Source organism: Petaurus breviceps, unplaced genomic scaffold, assembly GCF_028583685.1.
Source record: "Petaurus breviceps papuanus isolate PSGF00001 unplaced genomic scaffold, PetGlider_PUasm1.0 689, whole genome shotgun sequence".
Lineage (NCBI taxonomy): Eukaryota > Metazoa > Chordata > Mammalia > Diprotodontia > Petauridae > Petaurus > Petaurus breviceps.
The window spans coordinates 8,583,521-8,599,978 of NW_027186458.1; the positions used below are offsets into that span (position 1 = coordinate 8,583,521).

At 47.9% G+C, this 16,458-nt stretch overlaps 1 protein-coding gene across 1 annotated transcript in view; it reads left to right on the forward strand.

Moving 5' to 3' along the window:
- Positions 1–14,533, forward strand: part of PURG (purine rich element binding protein G) — a 39,265-nt gene extending 24,732 nt beyond the window's left edge. Inside the window, exon 2 of the mRNA XM_069104938.1 lies at positions 12,744–14,533. Within this exon, the coding sequence (XP_068961039.1) occupies positions 12,744–12,923 (180 nt within the window). The 3' untranslated portion in view covers positions 12,924–14,533. The remainder of the gene's footprint in view (positions 1–12,743) is intronic.
- The last annotated feature ends 1,925 nt before the right edge of the window (positions 14,534–16,458 follow it).

Here is a 16,458-nt window from a genome sequence, read left to right on the forward strand (position 1 = left end):
CTCACAGCAACCACCCAGCGTCCTGGAAGAGCGCTCCCAGCAGCTCCGGCCTCTGGCAGTCCTCAGCAGGAGTCCTAACTCAAAAAAAAAAAAAAAAAAGGGCAACTGCCACCAACTGCCAACCGCAGGACCGTTAGCTCGGCTTTTCACTTTCTCTTGCTCTGCTATGTCAGCACGTCCATGGGGCATGGGAGATCTTTAAATCCCATAACCCTTACACATGGTTGGCCTCTTCCCCAGTTTCTGAGATTCATTCATATGGAGAGTTCCCACGCAGTGACATTTATCATTTTCTTTTTTCCCATTCTTAAGGCTTGGTTCACTTGTGTCCTACGATATTCACTACCTTTACTGCCATACTGTACCCTTCCACTGACTCTGTAAATGCTTCATTCATAAAGACTAATAACCAGTGTTTTAAAAACATATGACTTGACTTGCCTTTTTAGGAATGAATGAAGGGACTAATGTCTGACCCAGCATCTTACAGCCTTATTTTATTTGTTGTGTTTAATCTGCTGAAGAAAAAAAAGTGGGGGGGAAGTGCAAACACAAGCTTAATGTATAATCAGAATGCTAAAAATTGGCTAGCTGTAAGCCATTGTGGAAAAGGGGGTCTTTCATGAGACTAGGATCTCTATGTCAAAATATTCAAGAAGCTTGCCAAAATAGCTCTTAATGATGCTTTTCAGGCCTTACAGGGATGCAGGAGCTAAATTAGGAATTGAATAATCACTGTAGCAAAGATCTTTAAATGTTATGAAAAGCTGTGTTATTTTTTGAAAGTCATAATTATTTTCTGGAAATTATCTTATGCTAGACTTGTGAAATTGTAATTCAGTGACGTTAAAAAAAAACATGTAAACCACCTGCTTGTAGATAGATTTGTCATTGCATAACTAAGAAATGTAGCATGAGCACTGTGGCACCTTGGTGACTGAACGTGGAACTGTCGTACCTGGAATTGTCTGTCTCGGTCTCGTCTCGTCTCGTCTGCCCTCCTCTTGAGCTGAGCTGCCCAAACAGCCTTCAGGGATAGCCCTTGTGTGGGGGTCAGGCCAGGAGTCTCCCTTCTCCCTCCCTGAGACACTGCACATCCCTTTGCTGTTAGTATCCGGATGGCCCTCCCTCTTCATAGGTCCGTCCCTCCCCATGCTCTCATCCTAGTTCTTCAGCATCTGACTTGGGGAATGTTTAAAATCCATTAAAATCCACTGACCATGACGAAAACTCTTGAAGTAAATGGTCTCTTGCTGGTATCTGACTTGAAGCGCTGACTGGGAGGAGGACCCCCAAATGTTCATTTCCTTAGCTTTTGTTTGTTGGTAACCAGTTAGCCAAGCCCACAGGCATGGTCCAAAAGGAAGATCCAGTCAACCCAAAGAAACATAGGGCCTCTTGTAGGAATTTGAGCCGTCTGTGATCATGGAGAATAAGCCCTGCTTTGTACAGAGTGGGAAAGGACCAGGCTAGACTGTTAAAGTGGGAGGTGGATGCAGTCTCCTTGGGGGCAGGGGCACAGCTTTCTGGTCATATCGTGGTTGATGGTGCTGAAAACTGGTATCCATATTGAGTCAGTGAGATGGCCATTGAGATTACGCACAAAATGTTGCAATAAAAAGCATTCGTCGTGCCTGCAATTAGACATTTGATGTCGTTTTACTCGGGGCTTTCTCATTTAAGACGACACATTGATTTCAAATGATAAAACATTCCTACAGGTTGTTGGAATCAATGGAATCATGGGCCAGGTAGCAGTATCAGTCATCATTTTGTACTTTGTAGCAAGCAGGAGGTTGTCCAGCAAATAGCTTTTACAAGGGGAAGGGGGGGGGGGAGAGAGAGAGTGTGTGTGTGTGTGTGTGTGTGTGTGTGTGTGTGTAACAAGCACGCATTTAGAAAACCATTCCTTCTTTCCATTGTCCCTCTGGAAAGTCCTGTCAGGCTTGAAACTACCCAGTGTTTTACATTTCTTTAATCTGGACCAAAAGTTCAAATCAAAGAAGACCCTCCAAAACTATGCTAGCTAGTATATTCCCTGGGACTGCTAAACCTGCTTGTTTAGTTTCTTATCAAGCCTTAAAATGCTCTTTGGGTAAAACATAGAAATGATTGACCGGGAAGAAAAGGCCCTTTCTCTTGGCCTAGAACCTGTCTAGATTCAGCTGAGGTATTCCTTATAGCTTTACTGTAGTCTTTCAGTTTTTCTAAAATCACACAGAGAAGCGTATGGCCAGCCCAGACTTGCAGACGTAAATCAGAATGATTGTGCTGTGACCTCCACGGGCAGCTAACAGAAGTGCTTGTGTCACCCGGAAGGGAACACCTCAGCTATCAAAGAGGAAAGTGGTGAAGTTAGTGGCATTTCGTTCCCTTAACCCTTTTTGGAAGTGTTTGCTAAGAAAAAATAAATTCAGTAATTGAAAAATAACGTTCTCCTGTCTTGAACTTCTGACCAAATCCCAGGGCTGTTAACCCAGCCCAGCCTAATGACATTTTGGTTTCCATCCGTGCTGTCAGGATAAGCTTAAAGCATTAACCGTTCCGCTGTTTTCCAGCCAAGCATTCCGAGTTGTCAGCTCCCAGCCAGCAGTGTGGGGCTGCAGCAAGGATGAGTGGGTGGCAGCTCCTGGCAAGGTCACACTAAGGAAATTCGGCAGGTGCCCACGAGATGAATTTGTCTGAGCCTGGCTTCATTCGAGGGGAAGATGAAGGCTTTTACTTGTTTCCCCCTTCAATGAAACCTCGTCTTCTCTCCAGAAGAACAGTTAACTTTTAGACAAGAATTTTCTCGCCAGAAGAATGTTTCCAAAGGAACAGAATTTGGTTGTTCTCCTCTGGGAGTGTTTGTCTTAAAAACTCACCCTATTTAGTGGCCCAGAATTGCGCTGTAGCTTTAGGGCCACCGTTGGCTGTGGCGTTCCCCATGTTTGGTGGGCATTGTTCTCCAGTCCCCTTCACTCCTCTGTTAAAGGTGAAAACAGTGTCATAGTTATGGGCACTAGTGAATGACCCTGAAATAGGTCCAGTCTCTCACGCAGGAGTCTGCCAATGATTCATTGAGTTTGGGCTCCACTTGCTTTGGTAGCAGCAATCTCGGGGAATGCTTTCAGTTGTTTTTTGGTGGTTTTTTGGCAGGCTGTATTAAGCCAAAAGTGGTAAACCATAGTGTGAATGATCTTTATTATAAACCCAATGGAATACTTCGTGATGCTGACAGAGACCCCTCAGACATCTGTAATGCCTCCCATTTTTCTTAGGAACTTCTGCTTATTGCTTACTGTTATGAAGGTTTGGGTCTAAGTAGAACTTGAGTAATGGTGAGAACCAAGCTGTGTTAACAATAGAAAAATGATAAGCTGTTGATAACTTGAGTATAAAATCAATTTGGTTTTCACGCAGTTTGTTTCACTGTGTAATTAGGACATAAGTATGCAGCTGTCCTGTGACTTAGCACTTTTTCCCAATAAGCCCTGGGCTTTTCCAAAATTATGGTATAAATACAAAATTCATAGACACCTACCTGCCCAAGGAATGGTCTCTTGTGCAAGTGTGCTCCCCTTCGCAGTTTTCTGTGAGATGGATCCAGAGAAGCACGTGCTACAATGGGAGAAAATGGAGGACCTGAGTGTGAATCCCGACGCTGCTCCCTACTGCCTGTGAACCTCCCAACACTGCAGCTTCCTCATCTGCAAAGTAAGGGGGGTGGTCTCTGTGCCCTTGGAGTTTCCTTCCAGATCTAAATCTCTTGTCCTCTGTCAGTCCCGATTACACGTTTCTCATGCTATATCTTACAGTATGTTGAAACTGGACAGAAGGACTGAAGTCAAGCCTTCATACATCATTTCTTGATAGAAATTTTATCCATCAAATTAGTCTAAGTTCTCAGTGTCCACTATGGCTGTAGTTTGTATTACCTCCCTTAGATCACTGATTGTCCCTAAGCTGAGTCATGACCACAGCCTTTTTGGAAGGGAAAGAGAGGTCTTGTGCCCTGGTACAGGTCTCTTACATTTCACTTGTGGTGACCATCGATGAGAAGATGGGACAAAGTCGATCATACCCCTATCCCATCTTATCATTTTCCCCAAGAAAAGGCAGGTTGATCAGGCCTTTTGACACTGGGTTTGGCCATAGCCACTGATCATGGGCCTTGTCTGCCATGTTGAAGTAGTGTGGGCCAAAGGAAATGGCTTTAGTCCACTTTTGTTTTCCCATTCAGTATTTCCGCTTTCAAGGGGATGTTTAGCAGTGCAGAGGTAGAAGGGAGGAGAGCCTGTAAATATATAATCCTGCATTTCAAAGAGGAACGAGATCCTGTCAGCTGTCCCCTCTCAAGGAGGAGCATTTCGACTTTGGGGTTCTTCTAGAGTGACCAGGTCGCCAGCTGCCAGCTGTCATGTACTACAGCTTCCAGGTTCTCATTGGTCAGTGAGTGTTGCCCCGAATGGAGAAGGCATCCGTCGCCTTGTCCGTTTTCAGGAGGCTCTGTGCCCATTTCCCTCATCCACGTGTTTCAGTGATGCCTGGGAACAGTTAGGTCCTCAAACTCTGTGGTGCTATTTCCTCCTTCTGTAACCAATGGTGCTTTTGTGGATGCTAACTGTGTACTTGTGGAACAGAGCTTGAAATTTAAAATTCTCTCGTTATCCGTTTGTATGATAAAAAACAAAATGTCAGACTTGAATTGTTTCAGCATGTCGTTGACAATCGAATACAGTGGGGGGGTGTGTGTGTGTGTGTGTGTGTGTGTGTGTGTGTGTACGCGTGTGTGATCTGCAGGGTTTGGATTGCTTTTCAGAAAGCAGCTCAGCTCAGTACAAGGCTGTGGCCTCTATCTTGGCTAGAGGATGGTCCGGGTTTGTGAGCCTTCTTCCTCTTGAGCACCCTCTGGGACATGCCCTTTGCAAAGCCTTTGAATCTGATTGACCTTCGGGCAGTTCACTGGGAGAACAGACACTCCTCCTTTGGGAAGAGATGGCAGGACTGGAGCCTTTGGAGCTTAGCATGGCACGGCAGATGGTGGCCACCTTATGGCATGGGAGACATCTACAATTGCTCTAAGTTTAAAATATGGCAAAGAAAATAACCAAGAGAAACCCATGAAGGCCTTGGGTCGGTGTAGAAGGGCCCGACACACACACACACACACACACACTCCAGGCTTGAAGCCGCCCCAGCAGGGTAGGGCCCCCACCGGAACGGTCTGTGTGCCCATGTGTAGTGACTCACCAGTCCTCAGGGTGACCTTCAGAACAAATGAAGTCTGGTGATGCATCTGGAAAAGCCGTGATGTGTCCAGATGCAGAGAATGGTCAGGGACAGCCGTGGAAAGCATGGTCCCAAGGTGTTAGGCTTCTTTCCTTGCATTTGTTTAAAAGAGCCACAGACAGCTTCAAGGAGCCAGTCTTTAAAAGGCTGTTACGGCCCTGCCCTCTTGCATCCGGAAAAAAAAGTCAGGAGGAAAAATGGGTCCTTTTCTGACTCAGTCTTTTAAAAATGAAAAATCCAGAGTATCCAGTCTCTACCCCTGTTACAGGCGGTCTCTGTCCACCATTCTGCGTGCGCCATGCACGCACACACACACAGACACACACACACACTAGAAGGTCAAAGGGCTGCTAAAGAATCCTCTCTTTCCCGTAGAAGACGCCTCCACTAGCAGGATGGTGAGCAGAGATTGGCAGAAGCCTTAAGTGGTTACCCTTCAGGCAGGCAGATCTGCCCCTAGCGGCTATGGGAGAACACAGGAGCTGCTTTTTCGGAAGAAGAAAAAAATATATACATATACACACACCTAGATTTGTATGTAATTGAGATGGAATCAGATAGTTACCCCTGCTGTCAACCAAATTTGCATTTGCATTCTTGTTCTTCACAATAGTTGTCCTGTCTTACAATAAATTTGCTTACCTGTGTAGTCAAACAGTGTGGGTTGTTTTTTATGTTTTTATAAAAGCAATTTTCACAGAAATCATTTGGAAGGCCACACCCCAGCCCTTACTATAAGTAACAGAATTTCTAACCTCAGATACTGAGTCTTAAATATGTCAGCCATTCTCCTTCCTTCCCCATCTCCCCATGCACCCCCCATCCTGCTGGATTCAACCACACCTATTTCTCAGGGGATGACTCAGTATCTTGTGCCCCAGTCCAGTTTTTCCCTTAGGGAACAGAATTTCCTCCAGTATAGGTCTCACCAAAAAAAAAAAAGGAAAAAGGCCCTGAGCGCCCATGAAAACGCTCAGATAATCAGAATGGAGCCCAAGGGTATTGGGAAACACCAGTTCTCTGGGTGGGGCTCGTCCCATCCACCAGTCAGGCCCTTTCTTCAGGCCTCAGCTTCTCTCTTGGGAGCAGCAGGGGTGGGGAGAGGGACTAGAGCACTGAACTTGCCAGGAAATTCTGTGGTGGCACCGCTGTCTAGCACTCTGAAGAGCCTGCAGGAGGGGATAAATGCCATCATCCCACGGTGCCCATTCAGGTGGCTGTTGCAGCAGCTCAACTGTCCACTTGTCAGAGGCTCCCCAGAGCCAGCACAGAGGGCCCCACGTCCAGGCCACTCCTTGTCAGGGCTGACCTGGTCCGGGGGCTTGGACGGCTCGTTCTGGAGGATGCTTGCCCAGCTCCTCAGCCACACTTGCCATTCTGGGCTGACAATTTTAGAGACTCAAACCTTGCTGGGACTTTGTTTCTCCGTCTCCCTTAGAGCTGAAACCTGAGGTAAGTGGGAGGAGCCCCTTTTCAGGTCAGCATCTCCACTCTGCTGTAGAGATTGAATTCTGTCTGGAGGATTTGCCAGTGGTCACTGCTGGGCTAGGCTGATCGCATGGAGCTCAGTGACCACCCTCCCATCTGTTGGCTGTGGCCAGGGGTGCCCTGGGCGTTTTTGAAGCTGCTGCCTGTTCTGTTTCTCCTGCCTGGTCCTTCAGAGTCTCCTTTGCAGGATCTTCCCCCTCTGCCCTGTGCACGGACTCCAGGGCACTGCTGAGTCCCTGCCTGCCACAACTGTTCTCTCTCCTCCCTCCCCCACATTCCGTCTGTGGCCAGGTTTTGTCCAACTGACCTCCTAACCACTTCTCACCTTTGACTGCTTCTTTCTGCTCCCACAGCCTCCCCTTCATCACCAGCCACAAGAGCTCTTACAGTGGCCTCCAAACACCTCATCTCCCATCCCTCCACCACTGAGGGCATGAATGAATGGACATTTATTTTATGCTTACTCTGGGCTAAGCACTGAGGATACACATACTAAAGTAAAGCCTTCCCTGCCCTCCAGGGCCTTCCATTCCCATGGGGGAGCCCAGGTGCAGAGGGAGAGATGACCAGAGAGTCCTGAGGGAAATCACAGGCCCTTCACCAGAACCAAGGGGGTATTGACTTGATGCCTGTTCCCAGCAAGGTGAGGGAAGCACCAGGTGGGGAGATGGCAGAGGTCAGGTCCCTATAAGAAACAAGTGCCTTGCCAAGAATCCACATGGCCATTGGTGAATTCAGGAGGAACTGGGTGACCCACAAGTAGACAGACCCCTGCAATGCAGAAACACAGTCTTTTATTTTCCCTCGCCTGGTTCCCCATTGGTTGGGTATTGCAGAGTTTGCAGCCTATCCAAAAACGCCTAGCACCCGGCCCTGAGAAGTGAGCTTCTGCCCGTTTCCATTTCTCATTCCCCATATTTCAGTGCTCCCTCAGCTTTGTGTTCTTTATCCTTTATTTGGTAAGCCTTACATACTTTTAGAACAATCCCAACTCAAGGTGTCTGGTTACTCACTTACAGTCTCCATCTGTGTCTAACCATAGCATGGGGAAGGAATTTTCTCAATTGATAAGAGAGTTGACAAAGTGTCCATTGAAAATACAACCCAGGATATCTGTTTTTCCTTTGCCATGAACATAACCTAACGTAGATAAGAGAAGTCCCATTATTCAAGAAGTATCTGGGGTTGTGATGGGGCTTCACCCGGCTTTGTAGTTGTTGACATAAGAAAAGGCATTCTCTGGGTTTACCCAGAACAAAGGAAGGGGTGCCTGCTCTCAGCTGTGCCAGGAAGTAGGCAGCACTCCCTGCCATGATGTTTCCTACATCCAGCTTATTTCCTGCACTAGCCCTGAGTAACCAGTGAGAGACTTTTTGACACATAAGACTCCTTAGGTTTCATAATTCATGTATTACCTGATTTCTGTGGAAATGAAAGTTTAATCATTTCTTACATTCCCCCCATCCTCATGGCCCAGGGCCAGGGAGGAGGCCGGGCCACCCAGCCAAATGGTGGGGAGATGGCAGAGAGCTGACCTTCCCCCATCCTCATGGCCCATTGGGGCTGCACTGAACCACCTTAAAATGGCTACCACACTGTGGAGGGGAGGAAGTGAACATTAAGTGCCCACTGTGTGTCAGACCCTGTGCCTGGTAAATGCCTTCCAGATGTCCCCTTTGATCTTCACAACACCCCTGGAAGGTAGGTGCTATTCTATTTTACAGGTGGGGAAACTGAGGCAGGCAGCCATGAAGTGACTTGTCCAAGGTCACACAGCTTGTAAGTGTTTGAGGCTGGATTTGAATTTCAGCCTTCTTGGGTTCGGGTCCAGTGGTCTTTGGTGCACCATGGGGGGGTGGGGGGTGGCAAACAGTGAGGCTCTGATCAGAGATGGGGTTCTGTGTTTTGAGATGTGAGATGAGGGGAGCCTGCCACTGAGGCAAGGAACATCTTTGTCCTCTCTCCTTTACCTGCCCCTTCTGGCTTCCCCTCTGCCCTGTGAAAGCCCCCCCAATCCCTCTGCCCCTCAATTGTTTCCCAGATCCTCACCCCTACACTGGCTCCCCTCCACCTCAGCCCTTCAGTGAACTCATTCACCATGACTATCCTCCACTCTCAAACCTCTTGGCCTCTTGTCCATTCACTAACTTGAGGAAGGATGGGGTAGTGAAGGTATAAAAAAAAATCCTCACACTTTTTAAAAAGAAGAGAAAGTTCACAATCTCAGCTCTCAGGCCTTTAATTACAATCATTATCTCCTTGACAAGGTGACCATGAGATAGGTAGAAATTCTCATTTATCGACCGGGCAGTCATGCCCAGCTCTCAGCACAGGGGAGGGGCCACCCCAGGGGACCGGAGGCAGCACAGAAGGACTTGGCATCAGACTACTTACGGCTGTTCCCGTCAGTCCATGACAATGAACAACTCCCCAAAATCCTGCTTCCTCGCCAATTTGGAGGAGCACTTTCATCCAGTAACTCACCTCAGTGAATCTGCAGGGCGCTCTTCCCCTCTGCCTTGTCCAAGCTATGCAGCCTTCTTCTCTGGGGACTGGGCACTGCCAGGCACACTCTCCTCTCCAGGAGCTTGTACTCCTGAGTGGGGCTCCAAGCTCGGAGAGGGCAAGCAGGAGCTAGAGTGCCCCATAGGCTGGCCACAGACTCCGGAGATCCGCGCTCAAGTCCCAGTCCCACACGTTACCAGCTGGGTGACCTGGGCATGCCAATGATGAGATCTGCCATGGTTCAATTAGACTGCCAGTAGCAAGGGCCATTTTCGCATCAGACTCCATGAGCTCCATCCATCTGCTGGTCCCTGCCACTGCCCTGCCAGGATCAGAACGACCACACAGTAATAACTGTCTTGCCACTTTCCCTGGGTCCTTGCCAGGAGAAGGACCACAGGGGGATAGTTCTGTCCTGGCTTTGTGCCCCACTGTCCGAGCCCTGGGCAAACACCAGCATTTCCCCAGCAAAACTCATTGGAGAGTGGCACAGGGGAAGACACCTGGTTGGCTGGCCACATGGAAGGTGGTTTGTTTCCTGCTGTTTTGGGGAGATCACAACGAGAGTTGTGTCAAGTGAACAGTTCTTGACTCACTATTATACTAGGTCATGTAACAAATGTGGGTTGGGGACTAGAAGGCAAATTGTGGTCTGATCTAATTCAGTGGGCTTCTCATGAGTGGTTGTGAGCCGCTGGACCCAGCCAAGGAGATCTCTCAAGAATGTGGAGAACCAGAGCCCTTGGCTGCTCCCAGACTGTTTCCTCACCTCTAAAATGGGCGGGCTAACACCTGAGGCTCTGTGAGGAAAGCATTTACAAACCATAAAACTGGTCAGCAACCTGAGTTTATGTCATCTTCCCTAATCGGGTCATCATCCCATTAACTCGAGGGGCATTGCCACCAAGGGTGACGTCATGCCTAGAAGGGTCCCTGCCACGCCTAGTCAACAGTCCCATGGCTGAAAGACCACAAAGCTAGATCTGGGGGAAACCTTGCAGACCCTCCCCGGCGACCTCACGTGTAGCAAGGCCTGGAAGGCAGCTCGGAGCACATCTTTGGCCCAAGGCCGCGCTGCCCATTCTCCTTCCCCGGGGCTCAGAGGACCATAGTGAAGACCCCTCTCAAGGAGCCTTTCCAGTCTCCCCTCCCCACGTACACCGGCCTCGTGGCTGTTCCCTCCTCATCTGCACCCGCTGAGCTCCCTTCCCTGGCTTCCTCCGAGTCTCAGCTAACGTGCACCTTGTGGAGGAAGCCTTTCCTGGTCCCCCTTGATGCTAGCGGCTTCCTTCTGTCTAGAGCTCTTCAGGCCCCAGCTGTTTCACCCTATCTTTATCCCTCAGGCAGTGAGGGCACAAAGCCTAGGTAAGCCCAGGGTCTGGTACATGGTAGGTGCTTAATTAATGCTACTGGTATTTGCTCTTTCTGAAATTAAAACATCTTAGTATTGTTGTGAAAAATAGTTGTGAGCTTTTGGACTCTCTGAGAGGGGGACCCTGCCCTGCACGGCACTATGACTTCAGGCCTCCTGCTGGCCTGGGCTTGGGGATAACAAAGCTTGTATCAGCTGATCTGAGGATTAGCTGTGGAAGGTGAGGACTGTGCCCTAGGATGCCAGCCATCCTAGGGTGGCAGTGCAGGAAGCCAGCAAGGGGCTTCTACCTAGAAACCTCTCCTCTGCATGGGGGGCTTCGGGCCTTTATCCACACAGAGACCTGGCTGTTGGATATTTGCAGCTCCCTAGGCCTCAAGGCTCCCTCGCTCTAATTTGTGCCTTGTTTGGGGCTGGGGTGGGAGATGGTCTCAGAAATGCAGCGACTTCCTTCTTCCCTCTTGTCAAGTCAGCCAGCATTCATTAAACACCTACTGTGTGCTGGGCACTGTGACAGGTGCTGGGAATCAGTCCTTGTGCTCAGGGAGCTCCCAGGAGAGACAGCAGACAGACAGCTCCATCCAGACAAGGTGTAATATGCGGCCTCAGTGGGTCATCTCTCAGAGAAGGTGCCAACAGCGGAGGGAAGAGGAGGGAGACCAGGGAAGGGAGGAAGGAGAGCATTCCAGGCAGGCCAGGAAGACAAAGGCATGGAGTCGGGAGATGACACACAGGCCGAAGCTCCTTGGTGGCCAGGGATTTCCTGCCCGTCTGTCCCTCTGGCGGTGGTCCAGGCCCACGGGAGGAGGCAGCGTTCTGTCCTCAGCAGGGCAGGTCTTCCTGGACCCCCCCACCCCACCCCAGCCAAGAGGACAGAGCTGCCAGCTGGCTTCCCCAGAGGGACCCAACCTCATGTTAACAGGGCAGGAGCATCTCTCTTCTGGCTATGGGGCTGCCCCCTCCTTCCATGAGGGTCCTGACTGATGGCCTGAAGAACACAGCACACTGACTAGTAGAGACGCACTCGGCAGGTAAAATCCCGCATCAGGCCCTCTGTGACAGCAGAGAATTGGTATAACCTCTCTGAGCCTCAACTTCCCCATCTGTAAAATGGGTAAATAGCACCCGCCTCTCACAGCATTGCTCTGGGAATCAAACGAGATAATGCGGTCAAGTATTTTGCAAACCTCAGATCACTAGAGCAGGGGTGCTTCACCTGGAATCCTTGATGTGTGTGTATGTGTGTGTGTATGTGTGTACATACCTACGCACATATACATATATGGATATACAATGAAAAAATATTGCTGATAACTGTATTTCAATGGAATTATTTCCTTTGGAATCTTACATATTTCATTTTATGCATTTAAAAACCTTCTTCTGGGGTGGCTAGGTGGCACAGTGAACAGAGCACCAGCCTTGGAGTCAGGAGAACCTGAGTTCAAATCCAGCCTCAGACACTTAAGACACTTACTAATCGTGTGACCTTGGGTAAGTCACTTAACCCCAATTGCCCTCCAAAAGGCAAAAAAAAAATAAAAACCTTCTTCTGAGAAGGGGCTCATGGATTTTCCCAGACTTCCACCCAAAGGGTCAATGACAGAGAAGACGCAGAACCCCAGTTCTAGGTAAACAGCAGCTATTCTGATTATTGATTGGGACTATGTAAGAGGAAAAGTGAATGGTAATGAACAAAGGATGCTGACTGAAAAGTCAGGATATTACGGGTGCTGAAATTCATGGGCATGTTTAAATTAAAAGACATAAAGCTAGTGTAATCCATCATTGTTTTAATTACAAGTTTGGTATTACTGTTAAGTTCATAATAAATCTTTTTAAGCAACTTCTCAGGGTGCCTTGTATAGGGACAAGTGCAGCAATGCACTGTCAGACTTGGCAAATCATTGAGCTTTGGTCAGCCTCAGTTTCCCCAGCTATGAAATGGGAATCATAGTAACACCTTCCTCACAGGTTCTTGTGAGGACCAAAGAGGATCCGGTTTGTGAGGCCTCTGGCACGCAGTGCCAGAAGAATGCCCACTCCCTGCTCTTCCCTACTTTGCTTTACCCTACGTTTAACTCTATTTAACTTACTTTATTTCCAGGGCAGGATGTGGTTGGGGAGGAGTTTTTCCAGAGATGATGGCTGTAAAAATAAAAAGCATCACTACAGCATATCCCTGCCCCTTCTGACATGGAAACATCACACGAAACAAAAATTAATAGCATCTGGAAGCGACTGCTGCAGGGGCTCAAAAGGAAGGAAACAAAGAAGCAAGCATTAATTGAGCATCTAGTGTATACCAGGTACTAAGGCCGAGGCTGGGAATAAAAAGGCAAAAGACAGGCCCTGCCCTCAAGGAGCTCACAGTGCAATGGGACCCGTCCTGCGGAAGGCGCTAAGCTTGTTCTCACAAGGCTCTGCCCTCAAGGAGTTCACAGTGCAATGGGACCGTCCTGGCGGAAGGCGCTAAGCTTGTTCTCACAAGGCCCTGAACTAAAGGAAAGAAGAGGAAACAGGAGATGACACCATCCCTAGCACCAGCTCTCCTAAGCAAAGCATGTATTCACAGCCTAAAGGTAGGGCCCACCCTCTCTACAGTTTAATCACCCTCACATTTCAAAGTGAGCAGATCTTGAGCACCCAACATATCCATCAGTCACATAGCACCTCCCCCAAAAAACAACTTTGTCTAGCCCACTTTCCTTGTGGTAACCAGAAAGAGTGACTGAGCATGCTGCAAGGGGTACCCACATAATAAAAAACAAAACAAATGAAAATAAGTGATATGGTGACCGCGTCTGACATAATGTTCAGTGCCCAGGGATCAGTGGAATAGATTAGATGCACAATGCACAATAATAAATGACCGTGGTAAACGTGCTCGGATAATTTTAATTACATTAAATTTAAAAGGTTTTGTACAAACAAAGCCAATGCAGCCAAGATTAGAAGGGAAACAGGAAACTAGGGATAAATCATTTGCAGCAAGTTTCTCTGATTAAGGACTCATTTTGCAAATATATAGCGAATTAAATCAAATGGTCAAGGGATATGAACAGGTGGTTTTCAGAAGAAAAAAATCAAAGCCATCTATAGCCATATGAAAAATACTCTAAATCCCTATTGATTAGAGAAATTAAAACAACTCTGAGGTACTACCTTATATACCTTATATCAGGTTGACTAAATGACAAAAGGAAAATGACAAATGTTGGAGATGTGGAAAAATTGGAACACTAATGCATTGTTGGTGGAATTGTGAACTGATCCAACCATTCTGGAAAGCAATTTGGAACTATACTCAAAGGGCTATCAAACCGCATACCCTTTGACCCAGCAATACCACTACTAAGTCTGTATCCCAAAGAAATCAAAGGAAAAGGACCCACATGTGCAAAAATATTTATAGCAGCTCTTTTTGTGGTGACAAAGAACTGGAAATTGAGGGGATACCCATCAATTGGGGAATGGCTGAACAACATGATGGAATACTATGGTGCTAGAAGAAGCGATGAGCAGGATGCCTCAGAAGAATGTAGCAGCCGCAGTATTGTACAATGAGCAGCTGTGAACAATCGGCACAATGAATCCAGAGGCCGTTCTGAAGGATGTCAGACAAAGATGCTGCCCACCGAAGAAAGAACTGCCGGAGTCTTACGTGCGGACTGAAGCACGATGTTTCCACTTTCTTTGCTTCTCTTGCTCTTTTTTTTTGGTAACATCACGAATGTGGAAATGTTTTCCCTGATTTCCAAAGGAGAGTTGATATCATATTTCTTGCCTTTTCAATGGGTGGGAAAGGGATGAGAGGGAGGGAGAGAATTCAGAACTCATTCTTTTTTTTTTAATGTTAAAAATAAACAATAAACTTAAGGAAACATTCTCCTCAAATTTCTTCTCTTTGTCTGGGCATTGTACTGAGGCCCCTCACTGTGTGCCCCAGTTTCCTCTTTGGGTTGTAAGTTCCTTGAGGCCAGAGTCTGCTCAGAGCTGACTTTGTTTGCCCAGTGCTGGCCACCAGAGCCCTGTGCTTTGTAAGTGAACAAGAAAGAGGATGAGTCAAGAATCTTCCTCACAGAAAGTAAGATGGTCGATCCACTTCTCAGGTGAGAACACATCTCAGTTATTTGCTAGGTGTGAACAAGGCCTGGATAACTGAAAATACTTAAGTAATACAACAGAAAAGATGAAGAACTTGTCTTTGTCTAAAGTAAAAGCCCCTTCCAGATTCCCTCCCACCCCCACCCCCAGAAAGGTGGGTCAGGTCAGGAACAAAGGCCTTTCCCAAGTTCAGAGGTTAAAGGCGGGAACTGAGACTTCACAAGACTGCCTCTTCTCTCCTTGAGATGCCCACCTTTCCTTCCTCCAAAGCAGTTAGCAGCACCTCATCTGAGGGAAAGGCCCACTTCTCTTCTTCAGAAAAAATCACTAGGAGAGGGCCCTTTTCATTCCTGGAGGGGATCGGCAAGTAAGGAATTCAGTAATCACTAGTTCGGGGCTGTGGGTGGCCCAGTGAATAGAGCACCTGGGTCTGGAGTCAGGAAGACAGGAGTTCAAATCCTACCCTCAGGCACTTCCTAGCTGGGTGACCCTGGGCAAGTCCCTTCCCTCTGCCTCTTGAAGTTTCTTTTTCTGTAACATGAGCCAGAGAAGAATATGGCAAACTACTGCAACATCTTTGCCCAGAAAACCCCAAATGAGGTCAGAAGAGTAGTTTTCACCATTCATTTTTTTATAAGATTTTTGAGTTCCAAATTTTTCTCCCTCTCTCCCTCCCCTGCCCCTTGCCCAAGACAGCCAGCCACCTGATATAGGTTACATAAATACAATTATGCTAAACGTATACACGCATACACCAGTCATATTGTGTAAGAAACAGAACAAAAGGGAGAAAACCAAGAAGAAAACAAATGAAAATACTGCGCTTCTGTCTGCACTCAGACCTAGAGTTCTTCCTCTGGATGGGGATATCAAACGATGTATTTTGAAATCACCATGACAGCAGTTTGCATGACCTGTGGCTGGCCAGCCACACCAAAGGCAGGCATAGCTAAGGATAGACAGCACTTGAATTCTGAAGTTTCTGTTAGAAACTCTCTGTTTAATTGTTTTCAGTCCTGACCGACCCCATTTGGGGTTTTCCTGGCAAAGATACTGGAGGGCTTTGCCATTTTCTTCGGCTCACTTTACAGATAAGGAAACTGAGGTGAACAAGGTTAAGTGACTTGCCCAGGGTCGCACAGCTAGTAGGTGTGAAGCTGCATTTGAACTCAGTCTTCCAGACTCCAGGGCCAGCACTGAATCTGCAGCACGGCCTAGCTGCCCCAGTCCCTAGCATTTACATAGTACTGAAGGTTTGCAAAGTGCTTTGCAAAGATTATTCTGTTCACTCCCCAGGACAGCCTGGTTATTAGAGGCAGTCCAGCAAACTCAAATAGACTCATTTTTAGGAGAGTCCCTGACAGCCACCTGCAAATCCCCTACATCTACACCTTTCAGCAAGGTGAGAGCATCCACAGCCAGCCCAGCACCTGGCCCAAGAACAAGCTTGCTGTCAGAGGGGGCAGCGTGACTGCGCCCTCTCCCTGTGAGGATGGCCATCAGACTGGCTACTCCTGTCCCCACTGCTTGCTTCCTTGAGGCTGCTGGCCACACCTGCCTGGACTCCTGCCCCAGACCTCCTGCCTCCTCTCCTGACCTCCTCCTGTCGATGGACTGCTGGCCAAAGTCTCAGTCCGGCCTGTCCGGTCCTCATTGCACAGGAATCCTGAGCCTCCAGATCATTTCATGGAATATGCCCATTCTGCAGATGAGGC